Source organism: Dromiciops gliroides, chromosome 1 (assembly GCF_019393635.1).
Source record: "Dromiciops gliroides isolate mDroGli1 chromosome 1, mDroGli1.pri, whole genome shotgun sequence".
In the NCBI taxonomy this organism is placed as follows: Eukaryota; Metazoa; Chordata; class Mammalia; order Microbiotheria; family Microbiotheriidae; genus Dromiciops; species Dromiciops gliroides.
In genome coordinates this window covers 315,189,699-315,203,529 of record NC_057861.1, presented here as the reverse complement: position 1 = coordinate 315,203,529, position 13,831 = coordinate 315,189,699, and the positions used below count along the sequence as shown (strand labels likewise).

The following is a 13,831-nucleotide window of genomic DNA, read 5'->3' as shown; positions in this document are numbered from 1 at the left end:
CAAGTCCAGGAATGATGATTCTAGAGTAAGGAAGACTTGAGTTCAAATCTTGCCTCAGATACTTCCTAGATATGTGACCCTGGGCAAGTCATGTAATCTTTCTTGCCCTCAGTTTCCTCATCTGTAAAGTGGATATAATAATAGCACCTCCCTTCCAGGGTTGTGATGAGGGTAAAATAAGATAATATTCAAAAGGCATTTTGCAAACTGTAAAGCACTATATAAATGCTAGCTATTATTATTGTAAATATCTGCTAATTATCTCAAATACATTAAAAATCAACCATAAATATCTTAAAATAGTATTTATATAGCATCATGTGGTTTATAAAGTACAGGAAACAGGATCAGAGAAGTTAAGGGAGCTACCTACAGGACTAGAACCCAGGACTTCTGGCTCTGTTAAAGCATTGCGCATCTCCAATAAAAGGGAACACAAATCCTGGGACAATCATCTCCTGAGTGACTGGTACGGTCATATCTCACCAGACTAATAAGGAACATGAATGTTCATCTCTTTGGTCTCTCAGACACTTCTGTGCTTTCTGACAGGGTGACAAACATTTCATATCCTCTCTGAATAGGTGACATGGATCTAGGTGCAGTGTGGTTTGAATGTCATACTTCAAAAAATAACCACATAGGGCAGCTAAGTGGCTCAGTGGACAAAGCACAGGCCCTGGATTCAGGAGGACCTGAATTCAAATTCAGTCTCAGACACTTGACACTTAATAGCTGTGTGACCTTGGGCAAGTCACTTAACCCTCATTTCCCTGCCAAAAAATCCCCCCCCAAAACAAAACCAAACCACATACAATGGCCTAGTACTAATACTCTTGGGAGGTTATAAAGGTTTTTCTTAACTCTATTTGTCAAGATATCTATATATCTATATTTATGTATTATGTAGATAATATCATATAAAATTTTAGAAATAATTTTGAAAGGGGAGTATTGAAGCAAATACTAGAACCCTTTCTGCACAAGACAGGTCTTGTTTTTCCTTATACATAATGTTGATTTGCTTGGAAAAAACTGCAATGTTCTCTGGAGGCTCCCTGTATCTGTTGCATAAGGTTTTTTGGAGGGGGGCGGGGAGTGGCAATGCTGAACATGTTTTCCTTTGCCTTGGTTCCAAACCAAATAGTCATATGAATTGTATGATACCCACTTACCTATCATGGGTTGCAACATGCCCTCTGCAATCTTAATGAGCTGCTGGTAAATCTGGATGGAGAGATCACTTAGGACTTGGCGGTATTCAGTGAGGTCAAAATTCTTAAGACAATGTTCATTCTGTTTGGGGGTGTTCTGAGTCATGAAGCCCTGGTGGAAGAAAATACATTGGGAGAGTTCATCTGTCTGCAGGGACAGGACGACAGCCAGCCCTTTGCTCTTTGGACCATGGCTGCCTCTGAGAACCCCTCATTGCCTTGGTTCTAGACTTGTAAAAACAAGTTGCTGTAATATTCTAATGTTAGATGCTATTTGTGCAAGGTATAAACGAACAAGTATGAAAGAAAAATCATAGAATTTTGCATCTGGGAGGGACCTCAGCAATCCTTTAGCTTACCCTCTTTTTTATATAGAAATGAGGATACAATGGCATGGATAGTTTAAATGACCTACTGCAAATCACAGAGCTGGCAAAATTGGGAACAGAACCCAAGTAAGATGCCATGTTAAATGCTACTCCCTAAGTACAAAAAGTCACAGGATCATAGATTTAACACTATTGGTGACCTCAGAGGTCATCTTAGTCTAGTCCCTTCATTTGACAGATGAGGAAACAGGCCTAGAGACATGAACTGGCTTCTCCTGGGTCACAAAGTTATTAATTTTCAGAGGGGTGATTTGAATTCAGGCCTTTTGATTTCACACCAGGCATGCTTTGCAGTGTAGTCGGGAATTTCTTATTTTGGCAAAAGCCAAACAGGTCTCTAGCCTATTTATGCATACTCAGATGACTGGACATTCTTTTTTTTTTTTTTTTTTGAGGGGCAATGAGGGTTAAGTGACTTGCCCAGGGTCACACAGCTAATAAGTTGTCAAGTGTCTGAGGTCGTATTTGAACTCAGGTCCTCCTGAATCCAGGGCCAGTGCTTTATCCACTGTGCCACTGAGCTGCCCCCAACTGGACATTCTTATTCTTCCTGACAATTTGAATGTATGAAAGAGAGACTCACTCTTGTCCAGGGACTTCCCAGGAAAGCCCCTGGGAGAAAGGGTTATCAATGCTTTACCTTCCTGCTTATCTTCCTAAAGTTTTAATTTGCTTCAGGAGGTTATATCTAGAGACTTTCTAAATTAACAGATACGTAAACTGTAGCTGGAAGATCAAATTCATACTGCAGCCTGTTTCTGTATAGCTTGGAGGTAAGAATAGTTTTTATCTTTTTAAATACAATAAAAATTTATTTTCAAATGTAAAAACATTCTTTGCTTGAGGATTTTTACAAAAGCAGGCTAGTGGGCCTGGCCCATGGAAATGCCAATGCCTTTATTATATCATCTAGGCTACCTGCTGTAGCTGGGTAGTCTCCTACTCCTGCTCTAGAAGTCTGGTTGTGAGCCAAAGCACATGTGCCTCCAGAGTTTGGGATTCTACTGAGCATTTTGTGAGAACAATGAGGTGTGGAAATTTTAATTGTGTTCATAGAGTTCATGAGTTTGTTTTGGCAGATAGACTCCCAAGTATTTTATATTGTCTACAGTTACTTTAAATGGAATTTCGCTTTCTATCTCTTGCTGCTGAGCTTTATTGGTCATATATAGAAATGTTGATGACTTATGTGGATTTATTTTATATGCTGCAACTTTGTTAAAGTTGTTAATTGTTTCAAGTAGTTTTTTAGTTGATTTCTAAGTATACCATCATATCATATGCTAAGAGTGGTAGTTTTGTTTCCTCGTTACCTATTCTAATTCCTTCAATTCTTTTTTTTCTTCTCTTATTGCTAAAGCTAACATTTCTAGTACAATAATAAATAATAGAGGTGATAATGGACATCCCTGTTTCACCCCTAATCTTATTGGGAATGCCTTTAACTTATCCCCATTACATATACTGTTTGCTAATGGTTTTGGGTAGATATTGTTTATTATTTTAAGGAAAATTAGGTGTGGAAATTTTAAAGGAAGACAATAAAGCCATCTCCTAATAAGACTAAATTAATGCTGCAAATGACCTTAGAGATTCCTCCCCTCATTTTACAGAAGAAATAGAATCTCAGAGAAAGGAAGTCACTTGTTCAAAGTCATATAACAGTAATGAGTGGAAATGGAATCAGACCCAGATCCCGTGAATTTAAATTCAGAGCTCTCCACAAACTCTACAATGGTTTTAAAACATCAACTGAAAATGTCCCTATGCCCTTTTGAGTTACTGCTCAAGCTAGCCGTGGGACAAACTCAGTTCATGTGACATGCTGGAAGAGGCAATCTGGGAAAAGATTCCATATCAGCTGAAGTTAGGTGATGAGGCCAATTTAGTGATCATTCTCCCTCTCTCTCTCTAATATGTGTGTGTGTGTGTGTGTACACGCATATACACATATGTACATATATACACACATATTTAAAAGTACATGGTAAGCTTTGCTAAAGCCATGGTGTTGTAGCTAGAAAGTTGGCCTCAGAATCTGTAAAAATAGGGCTTTAGTCCAGACATGTAGTGGCTACAATGCCCCCCCGAAAAGTCATTTATCATCTCAGTGTCCCAGGCAACAGTCAAGAATGTAAGATGTAAAAACAACTGTAAATCTGCATTGGTAGAGAGAATTTCCCTGCTGAGAGATCTCTACATCAATCTCGACATCACAGATTTAGATAAAAAACATTAAACACACACACACACACACACACACACACACACACACACACACACACACTCACACCCCTTTCTCTGATGCCTCATTGTGCCATGGAGGTGACTCTGGATTCTTAAAGGTTATACTTGTGGAACACTAATGGTTTCTACCAGTTTGGAAAGGGTTCATATACAATGGCTGGACCAGCCCAGGTAGATTTGGGGAGACTGACTTATGACCAGTCTAGAAGCAGGTCATTGATATTTCTTTACTTTTTTTCCCTTACTTCTTTCATCTTTTCTCCCCCCTTCTTGTTTTTCTTCCTCCCTCTTCTCCCTCCTTTTCTTCTCTTCCTTTCTCTTTTCTTCTCTCTCTTCATCCTTCTCCTTCTTTTTCTCCCCCTACCTTTCTTCCTCTCCCTCTTCCTCTCAGTACTGATGTACTTGGTAGACTGTGACCATGATGTGCCTCTCTTACCTCATCCCCACTGTACTGATGTACTTGTAGACTGTGACCATGATGTGCCTCTCTTACCTCATCCCCACTGTACTGCTTCAAGCAATGAAGAAGGCGGCATGTATTGGATAACCAAAAGCATGTCATCTCGAAGTCATCATTGTGCTTCTGGAGGGAAAAAGAAACTAATTGAATGATTGCTGTTTTTTAAAAAATCTTATTATTTATTATTACATCTATTTAAAATCTTGTTTATTTAAATATTACATAAAATATCTTTAACTTATTTTATTATCTTATTCTCTTATATTCTATTTTTCACCCTACTGTGCCTTTTTCTCAGAGGTTTCTCTCTGTTTTTCAACAACACTTTAATTAGATAACGATAACCCAAAGATGAGGCTACTATCAAGAAGTTAGTTGGTTGAATTGAATTATTTCTCTAATCACAAGAATAAGTTGTTAGAAAACACCTCTGTCTCATTCAGTCCCCCAGTGGCACACATTGATAAGACAGCTGTCTAACGTTAAGGGCAACAGAAAAAACATGATATTAACTGGGCATGTACAAGGTTTCCACCTATGGCATAGGCCTTCCAAATCCCATACTTTAACTGAGTTAATGACAGCCAGATAACTCACAAATATATGGTGCTATAATTTTTACAGAGCATTTTCCTTTCAACAGTAATAAAATATATTAGGAAAACACAAAGGCCAATAATAGTTGTATATCAAAGAAGGAAGAATGGTTGTATAGAGAAGAAGCCAAATAAATACTGTAACACACCAGATGGCAACATAACATTATCCAACTATGAAGATGATGGTGAGAATATGTGGATACTGCTTGTATGTCTGGGACTTACATTGATAGATCGTAAAAACACATGGACTTGGGGGATTTACTCTAGGGAGAAGCCTCAGTCTGGGCCAACGAATCAGAACAACCACAGGCAGGGAAATGGTTGGTTCCCAGAAGTCAGAGAAAGCAAAAATGTCCAAAACTGATTGGCCCTCTCTTGTATCTTATCAACTCAGCCAATGACTGTGGAGTTAGGGCACAATTACAAATTCAAACAAGAAAATAATAGTAACTCATAATGGGTTGCAAAAGTCTTAGTGCACTTTTAAGTGCACTAAGACTTTTGGGACACTATGGAAAATTAAGGTTTTCTGGCAAGTTTTATGTAAACTCATGCCAAGTAAAGTGAGTAGAACCAGGAGAACAATGAATACAGGAACAACAATTTTGTAACAATGCTCAACTGTGAAAGACTTTGCTATTCTGAGCAATACAATGATCCAAGACAATTCCAAATGATTCATGAGAATCCTTACAGAGAGAGGACCTCCAGAGAGAGAACTCTGGAGATGAACTCTGAGTACAGATTGAAGCATACTTTCCCTCCCACTTCCTTTATTTTTCATGTGTTTTCTTTAGAAACATGGATAATATGGAAATATGGTTTATGTGACTTCATAGGCACGATTGATATCATATTGCTTGCCTTTTCTAGGGGTTGTGGAGGGGTGGGGGAGAAGTAGAAAATTTGAAATTCAAAATTAAAAAAAATGAATGTTAATACTATTTTTGCTTTTCTTGTTTTTTGTTTCTTCTTTCTTATGGTTTTTCCCTTTTGTTCTGATTCTTCTTTCACAACATGACTAATGTGGAAATATGTTCAACATGATTGTATTATATAATCTTTATCAGATTGTTTGATATCTTGGGGAGAGGGGGAAAAGAGAAAAATTTGGAACTCAAAACCTTATAAAAATCAATGTTGAAAACTATATATGGAACTAGAAAAAAGAAAATGAAATATTAAAAAGAAACTGGAAAAGAATATTAATTTAAAAATGTAATTGGGAAATATTTAATGAAATAAAATATTTTTAAAAAGAAAATTAAGGTTTGCAAATGTTTTTCTCATAACAACTCTGTGAGGTGGGTAGTATAAATATTATTATCCCCACTTTATAGATGAGGATTTTTTTTTTACATTTAAAATGTGGGTATTCCCCAAGATTATGTACTTTGCCCTCTGCTCTCTTCCTGAGCAATCTCCCTCATTCATATAGCTTCAACCACTGCTTCTACAAAGGTGATACCCAAATTTCTATTTCCAACCTGACTGTTGAGTTCCAGGCCTGCATTTTCAGCTGCCAACAGAAGATCTCCATCTGGATTTACCATCTGCACCTCAAATTCCCAAATCCAGCTAATCATTCTCATCTTGCAAACCTGTTCTTCCTTCTGACTTCATGGTGTCTCTCTGTGGTACCGCCATCCATCCATCTAGCCTTTGGGTTATCTTTGATTCTTCCCTCTCTCACTTCTCATATCCCCAAGGTTACCAAGTCACATTGACTCCTTTTCTGCAATTTCCCCCTCACTATCCCCCTTCTTTCTATTCCTACCACCACCAACTCTGCTGTAGATCCTCATTACCACCTGCACACACAATTGCAAATTGCCTCCCATCAGGTCTTCTTTTCTTCATTTTCTTCCCCCTTCTCTTCCTTCAATATGTCCTTCACATGACTGCCAAAATCATATTTTCTCCTAATAGATTGCTTGGCTCAAAAATCGTAAGTGGTTCCCTACAGTCTTTGATGTTAAGTTCAAACTCTTCAGTCTAACATTCAAAGTCCTCTATGGTATGGAAAATCCTCTTTCCAGCCATAACTACTATGCACTTCAGTCAAACTAGTCTACTTAGTACACCTTTCTGCCCCCATGACTTTGCTGATACTAATGCCTTTGCCTAGGAACATCCTTCCTTTTTCTCTTTTCTTATCAGTCAGCATTTATTAAGCAACCATCCCTTTAATAATAGTTCACATTTATATAATGCTATAAAGCTTGCAAAGTTCCTTATATATATTTTTTGTTTTGTTTTGTGAGGCAATTGGGGTTAAGTGACTTGCCCAGGGTCACACAGCTAGTAAGTGTTAAGTGTCTGAGGCCGTATTTGAACGCAAGTCCTCCTGACTCTAGGGCCAGTGTTCTATCCACTGTGCCACCTAGCTGCCCCCTACATATATTATTTCAATTGATCTTCAAAGCCTAACTCAAATGTCTCCTCCTCAATGAAAGCTTCCCTGGGGAACCACTTGTGGCTAACAATTTGCACCCACCCCCCAACCTCACAAAGTACTTGGTTGCATGGTATTATAATCTCTGTTTTTGTGCCATATGCACCACTAGACTATACCCCCTTTGAGTACTTTTTTCTCTCTTCTAAGACCTAGAAGAGGGCTCTGCACAAATCAGGTGCTTAAAAATGTTTGTTGAATGAATTAATGAATGGATCAATGTCTGATTTCATAGACAATAGCATATTTGAAGCAATAAAACAGAAGGGAGTAGAAAGAAGAGTTAGAAATCAGCTGGATGACAAATAGCCAAACATCAGAGGGGCAGACAAACTAAAAAGCAGACACAGAATTGAAGAACAATAATGTATGTTCATGCCAGTGGCCATGAATCATCCCTAAAAGGTGATATTCCTTTCAGTATCATCTCTTTTAGGAAGTGGGAAAGTACGCAGTCCATTTTTAGAAAGATTTCCCTTTGAAGGGTTTAAAATCTAAGTTGTGGGGCAGCTAGGTGGCGCAGTGGATAGAGCACTGGCCCTGGATTCAGGAGAACCTGAGTTCAAATCCGGCCTCAGACATTTAACACTTGCTAGCTGTGTGACCCTGGGCAAGTCACTTAACCCCAATTGCCTCACTAAAAAAAAAATTTAAAAATTAAAAAATCTAAGTTGTGATGCTTGGAGAGGTTCACTTTCTGTTAGCTAAAAAGTGAGCTTATGTGAAACCTTCATTCATCAAGGATGGTGAAATACAAGAAGTAGAAAGCTGGATCGTTTACCTATGAAAAAGGAATTTTCCAAGATGCTCTCCTTTTCTCCTTTTCCCCTCAAAGTATAGGCAGGCTGAGTTCTCTTCATTTATTTCAAACACCAGATTTTCTGAACAGTTAGTTACCGGGGCAGCTAGGTGGCGCAGTGGATAGAGCACTGGCCCTGGAGTCAGGAGTACCTGAGTTGAAATCTGGCCTCAGACACTTAACACTTAGTAGCTGTGTGACCCTGGGCAAGTCACTTAACCCCAATTGCCTCACTAAAACAAAAACAAAAACAGTTAGTTACCTTTAGTACTTTCTTGATGCCATTGATGGTTGAGGTGAGCAGGGAGTGCACTTTGAGGTCATCGTTGACATAATCTGCATGTCTGATACACATGTAGAGGATGTAAGCAGGAAGACACGGAACCGTGCCAGACAGAGTCTGAGGTTTCAGATCTACCAAAATGATAAGAAACATAGGAGTTACTATTAGGAAGAAACCTACAGTTGCTATGGTCTTGGCTAACCACATAAATAAAGGGTGTAAATACAAAAGTAAAGTGCATCTCAATATCTTAAACCTTAAATGATTAAACTGATGAGAGGTAAGGGGTGGGGCAGACAGACCACATCAGTATCTCTTCCTGGCCTCCCCCCCACCCATGACTGCAGCATTCGTGGAGGAAGATGCTGAACAAGTCTGTAAATACACTGGAAGCCCCTTTGTAGATTCCATGGCAGCCTCTGGGCACGCCCGCCTTTTCATTCTGCCCTTTCTCCTTACACTGCCCTAGACCCAGGAACGCACACCATTAGGTCACCACACTCAAGTCCATATAGAGGGTGGGTGGATATTTGCCTTAAGGAACTCTCCACAGCTTTACTATCCAGAGTTCTTTTGGCAAGCCTGGATTTCCTAGCAAATGCTACTGTGCAGAATTAATTCGCCTGGGAATTATTCTGGATTTATTTTTAAACCTTCTCTTTTCATTGTTTGGCCTGCAGTGTTGAGGTGTTCTCTCTGGCCCTTTGGTTCTATACTAGAAGGGAGAAAACAAGCATGACAGTCACAGATCTTTGGTGTACTTGTACATTGATGGGAGTTTCTAGGCAAGGAAAAGGCTTATATAACCAAAAAAAAAAAAAAAAACAAACCCAAGATGAAGATAAAACTAGCTTCCAGGTTTGCCCTGGAAAAATCTCCATTACTTTCCATTTGACCACCTAACTCATACATCTACATTCTCTTAACATTTGCTTTCTTTTTCTCATCAGAAGTTGACATGATCTCCTTTAGCAGATGGGAATAATAATAACAATATCAACAATAGCTAGATTTTTAAAGTGCCTTACATATATACAATCTCATTTGATCCTCCCAACAATTCTGTAAGATTGGTACTACTATTCTTTCCATTTTCCAGACAAGGAAATTGAGGTTCAGAAAGGTAAAGTCATTTGCTCAGGGTCACACAGCTCATAAGTGACTGAGGCAGAATTTGAATCCAGTTCTTCATGACTCAGAGTCCAACTTTCTGCTACAATACCCATACTGCAAGTCTTGTGTGCCAAGGTAGTGTGACAAAGGGGTCCAACCCCAAAAGTGGTGTGACTGTGCCAGGTTTGGGGAGAGGCTAAGGACTGATCTCTTCTTCCTTTGATGGAATTGCATTTACTGTTTGTCTTAGTGATTTAACCCATATACTGTCTTGTGGCAACTTTTACATTATTAATATTTAATGTGTGTTTTTAGTGGCTGTCTTATACTTGTTTACTTGTGTCCACATCTTTCTCCAACTTCTCTCTCCTGTGCCTGGCCCCCTCCCCCAACCCTCCCATCCAGAATCTGATGCAATGCTAAGTGTATAGTTAGGTGTCTAATATAAATTTGCTGCTTAACTGAAGAGAAGCTCTTTGGGGATGTGGTATAGGGGAGAACTAATTAAATCCCCTAAGTAAGTTAATAGGCTACTCTCCCTACTTACTAGTCATTTACAAGGGACTGTAAATGCTTTTTAAGCACTAAATACAAATAGGTTTTATTTTTTTACGATCCTTTTCTCTCTTAATTTGACATCATGAACTTAAGAATTTCACATTTTATGTTAATGTGACAAACTGCCAAGAATTACATATAAAAGACTGGACTCTGGTAGAGTTATAAAACCAGTATTCAGCCTCTATATATCCCCCAAGTCTCTCAATACAGGTCTTCCCTTAAACCACAGATTTTCCAATATAGTTGTCTGCATAACTCCCTCTGTTGTAAAACAAGCCATGGCCAGAAGCAGTTGGGGGGGGGGGCGGGGGGGGGGGAGATCAGCAGGGAGAAGGGCCTTTTAGAGAACTGAAGTTAGGCTCTGCTTGGGGTTCATGAAAAGGAAGAAGCCCATTCTATCTGTAAAGCTTTCCTGAAGAATAAATGTAGGGTTTCTAAAAATATGCACACACACACACACACACACACACATGCACACACATTTACATACACAAACCCAAGCTGAGCTTGAAGTACATTTAGCCCAATCTCTTTCCAGCTCTTCAAGGAAAATCCTTCTTCCAGGTCTGAGTCACCCTGAGTCTACTGCCCCACCCTGATTTTTTGTTTGAGCCAGGCAGTAACAGGTGGAGTAGAGTTTCCTCGGTGGTTTAGTGAGCATGAATGTCCACTGATGAATCATTCCATTCATGGCATCATCTACAGCTTTATGCCTCAGAAAGCACTTTTACCTCTAGGAGTCAAATTATCAACAGCCCAGCCCAGAAATCACAGACATGCACACTGGCCTTGCTCTGGGGACAGGATTGCATTGGATCTGGGCTTTGCACCACCCTGTCTCTATCAGTACAGTGCAATTCTCCTTTTCAGTCTAAATTCCCTTCAGTAGAAACCCCAGAGGGCTAACCCTCTCAGAATTCCCACAAGCTTAGACTTGGACCACATTTCTATTTGATCAAATTGTCCTAGAGTTTTCAAAGCAGCTGTTGAAATGAGGGGCAGGGCAGAGGGGCTGTCACAAAACCTTCTTCTAACCTGTCACCAGGTTCCGAATGAGAAGGGGCTCATCTTCTTTGTAGTACTCTAACATCCCCTGGAAATCTTTCTCCTTCCTTTGGACCGTGACCTGTCTGGTAAGCTCATGCCGTTTTCTCTCACTCTGGGCTAATGCCTGGGCAGCTAAAGGAGGAAGAAAGAAAGAAAAAAAACATTAATTGGGACTGTCTGATAAATTCAAGGACTGGGGAGGGGGAGGCTAGTGCAATGGCAAAGACCAATGAGTGGAAGGTCAGGCCTTTTACCTGACACTTTAAGGCTTTCAGCATCCCTGGGACAGGACACTTTGGCTTCTCCCAAGAGTCTCCAGCAGCTCATTATAAACTGCCTTCTATTGTACTTTTTTGTTTTTGTAGAGTAATGAGGGTTGAGTGACTTGCTCAGGGTCACACAGCTAGTAAGTGTTAAGTGTCTGAGGGCAGATTTGAACTCAGGTCCTCCTGAATCCAGGGCCGGTGCTTTATTCACTGTGCCACCTAGCTGCCCTTTCTATTGTTTTTAATTGCTGTAACACATACATCCCATTAAGGGCAGGGACTAGCCCAGTGGTCTACAGGACAAATGACAGCAACCTTGCTAACACTTATTGGCAGGTTGCTCTTTGTCCCCACTCACGATCACAGGAGAGAGGATGGGCTCAATCTGAAGCAAAAGGGCATTTAGGTTAGTCAAAGGACCATGGGAGTTGTGAGACTACTGTGCATTCAATGGAATTTACTAAACATTTGATTGTATCTACTATGAGGAACTGTGCTTGGCATTGGGATAAAAAAAACCAAAAACCCAACAACTGACACATGATATCATTGATAAAAGGAATTCTCAATGAGGAAACTCCTACCAAAGCACCTGCTCAGCAACTTATAGAGCTGAAGGGGACTTTGAGAAGTTAAGTGACTTGGTCAAGGTAACACAGCCAGTATGTCAGGGGTAGGATTTGAACTGAGGTCTTCCTGACTCCCAGGTTAGTTCTCTATCTCTAAATACTATCATAATGACAAAAATGAAAACAAGCATTGTCTTCTCTATAAAGTTGTAATGAAGGGCAAGTGGGAGTCATTTTTATTGGATGCTTTATATAGAGCCCCTAGGGACAAAGGGCTGGATTAGATGCCCTGTGTTTGAAAATTCTAATATCTCTACAGGGGTGTGTGTAACATTAGGGATGATGGCCAATCCTTTAACTCCCTAAGAAGAAAAGGGGGATGGGCAGGACATCTTTTAATTAAATAACTCCAACCTCAAAACTAGGCATTTAATAATGATCCTTGTCCATGGGTCATGGGGGTTTCAGAGCTGATAGGGCTGGGCTTTCTAGAAGCAATTAGTCACTTTTTTCAGTTGGTTAGCTCATACATGGAGGTCCTTGAGACTCCCAAAGGCTAGGTAGTTTTCTGGAAAGACTCATCACATAACTGAGCTTCTTGTAGCTTAGTAGCCTACAAAAACAAAAATGAGACTAATTGGCTTGAACCAAGTGAAAGAAACCTGGGGGTGTTGACATAATGCTAGAGACTGGGATTCATGAAATGGAGGCCACCTATTAATGAACTTTCACCTAGGATCTACTGTATGCAGGGTCATGGAGGGACACAAAGACTTACAAGGCATGGCATAGCTACTTTCGATTGGTTTATAGATGAGTTTGAGACACAACTGTATGCATACAGATAACTATATAAAAGTGTAATGTGCCCAGTGCCCCCAAAGTGGTGGAGGTAAAATATGCTAGAAGGCAGAGACTGAAAATTCATCATAGCCAGAGTGGTTAGGGAAGGGACTTTTTAGTGGGGAAGGAGAAAGAGAAACAGAGAGGTTGATAGGGATTGTGGAGAGGCTTAAATGTCACATTAAGGAGTCTGGGCTTTATCCTGGAGGTCATGGAAAGCCATTAAAGTTTTTGAATAGCAGGGGACATATATGGGCAAGCTAGTCACTGCTGTGGATAGAGCATCAGACCTGGAGTCAGGAAGACTCATCTTTCTGAGTTTAAATCTGGACTCATACACTTACTAGCTGCGTGACCCTGGACCAGTCATTTTAACCCTGTTTGCTTCAGTTACCTTACCTGCAAAATGAGCTAGAGAAGGAAATGACAAACCACTCCAGTATCTTTGCTTGGAAAACCCCATGAAGTCAAGAAGAGCTGGACATAACAGAACAACTGAGCAAGGGGAAACACATATGTTGAATTCTTGCTCTTCCTTCAAAGCTCAGCTCGGGGATCATCTCCAGAAATCTCTGTCCTATGTCTAAAAGTGATTTCCCCTCTCCACATTTTCCTAGAGCACTTGTTTTGACTTCTTTGCCTTTATTATATTGTATTTTGTAATGAAATACATGTTGAGGGGCAGCTAGGTGACACAGTAGATAGAGCACCGGCCCTGGAGTCAGGAGTACCTGAGTTCAAATCCGGCCTCAGACACTTAACACTTACTAGCTGTGTGACCCTGGGCAAGTCATTTAACCCCAATTGCCTCACAAAAAAAAAATACATGTTGTATTTACCTACTAGTAGGTTAGCTTTTTGGGAAAGAGGGAATGTGTCACTTTCATCTTAATCCCACTAGTGCCTACCATAGTACTTTACACATCATACTGAGGTGCCTAATAATTGTGTGTCAAAAAGAATTGAAGAGCACTTGGTGGAAA

At 40.0% G+C, this 13,831-nt stretch overlaps 1 protein-coding gene across 1 annotated transcript in view; it reads right to left on the bottom strand.

Annotated features, from left to right (window-relative positions):
• Positions 1 to 13,831, bottom strand: part of MYO5B (myosin VB) — a 577,307-nt gene that overhangs the window by 15,219 nt on the left and 548,257 nt on the right. Inside the window, 4 exon segments of the mRNA XM_043977928.1 lie at positions 1,176 to 1,326; positions 4,344 to 4,433; positions 8,429 to 8,580; positions 11,159 to 11,302. Coding sequence (XP_043833863.1) covers positions 1,176 to 1,326; positions 4,344 to 4,433; positions 8,429 to 8,580; positions 11,159 to 11,302 — 537 coding nt within the window.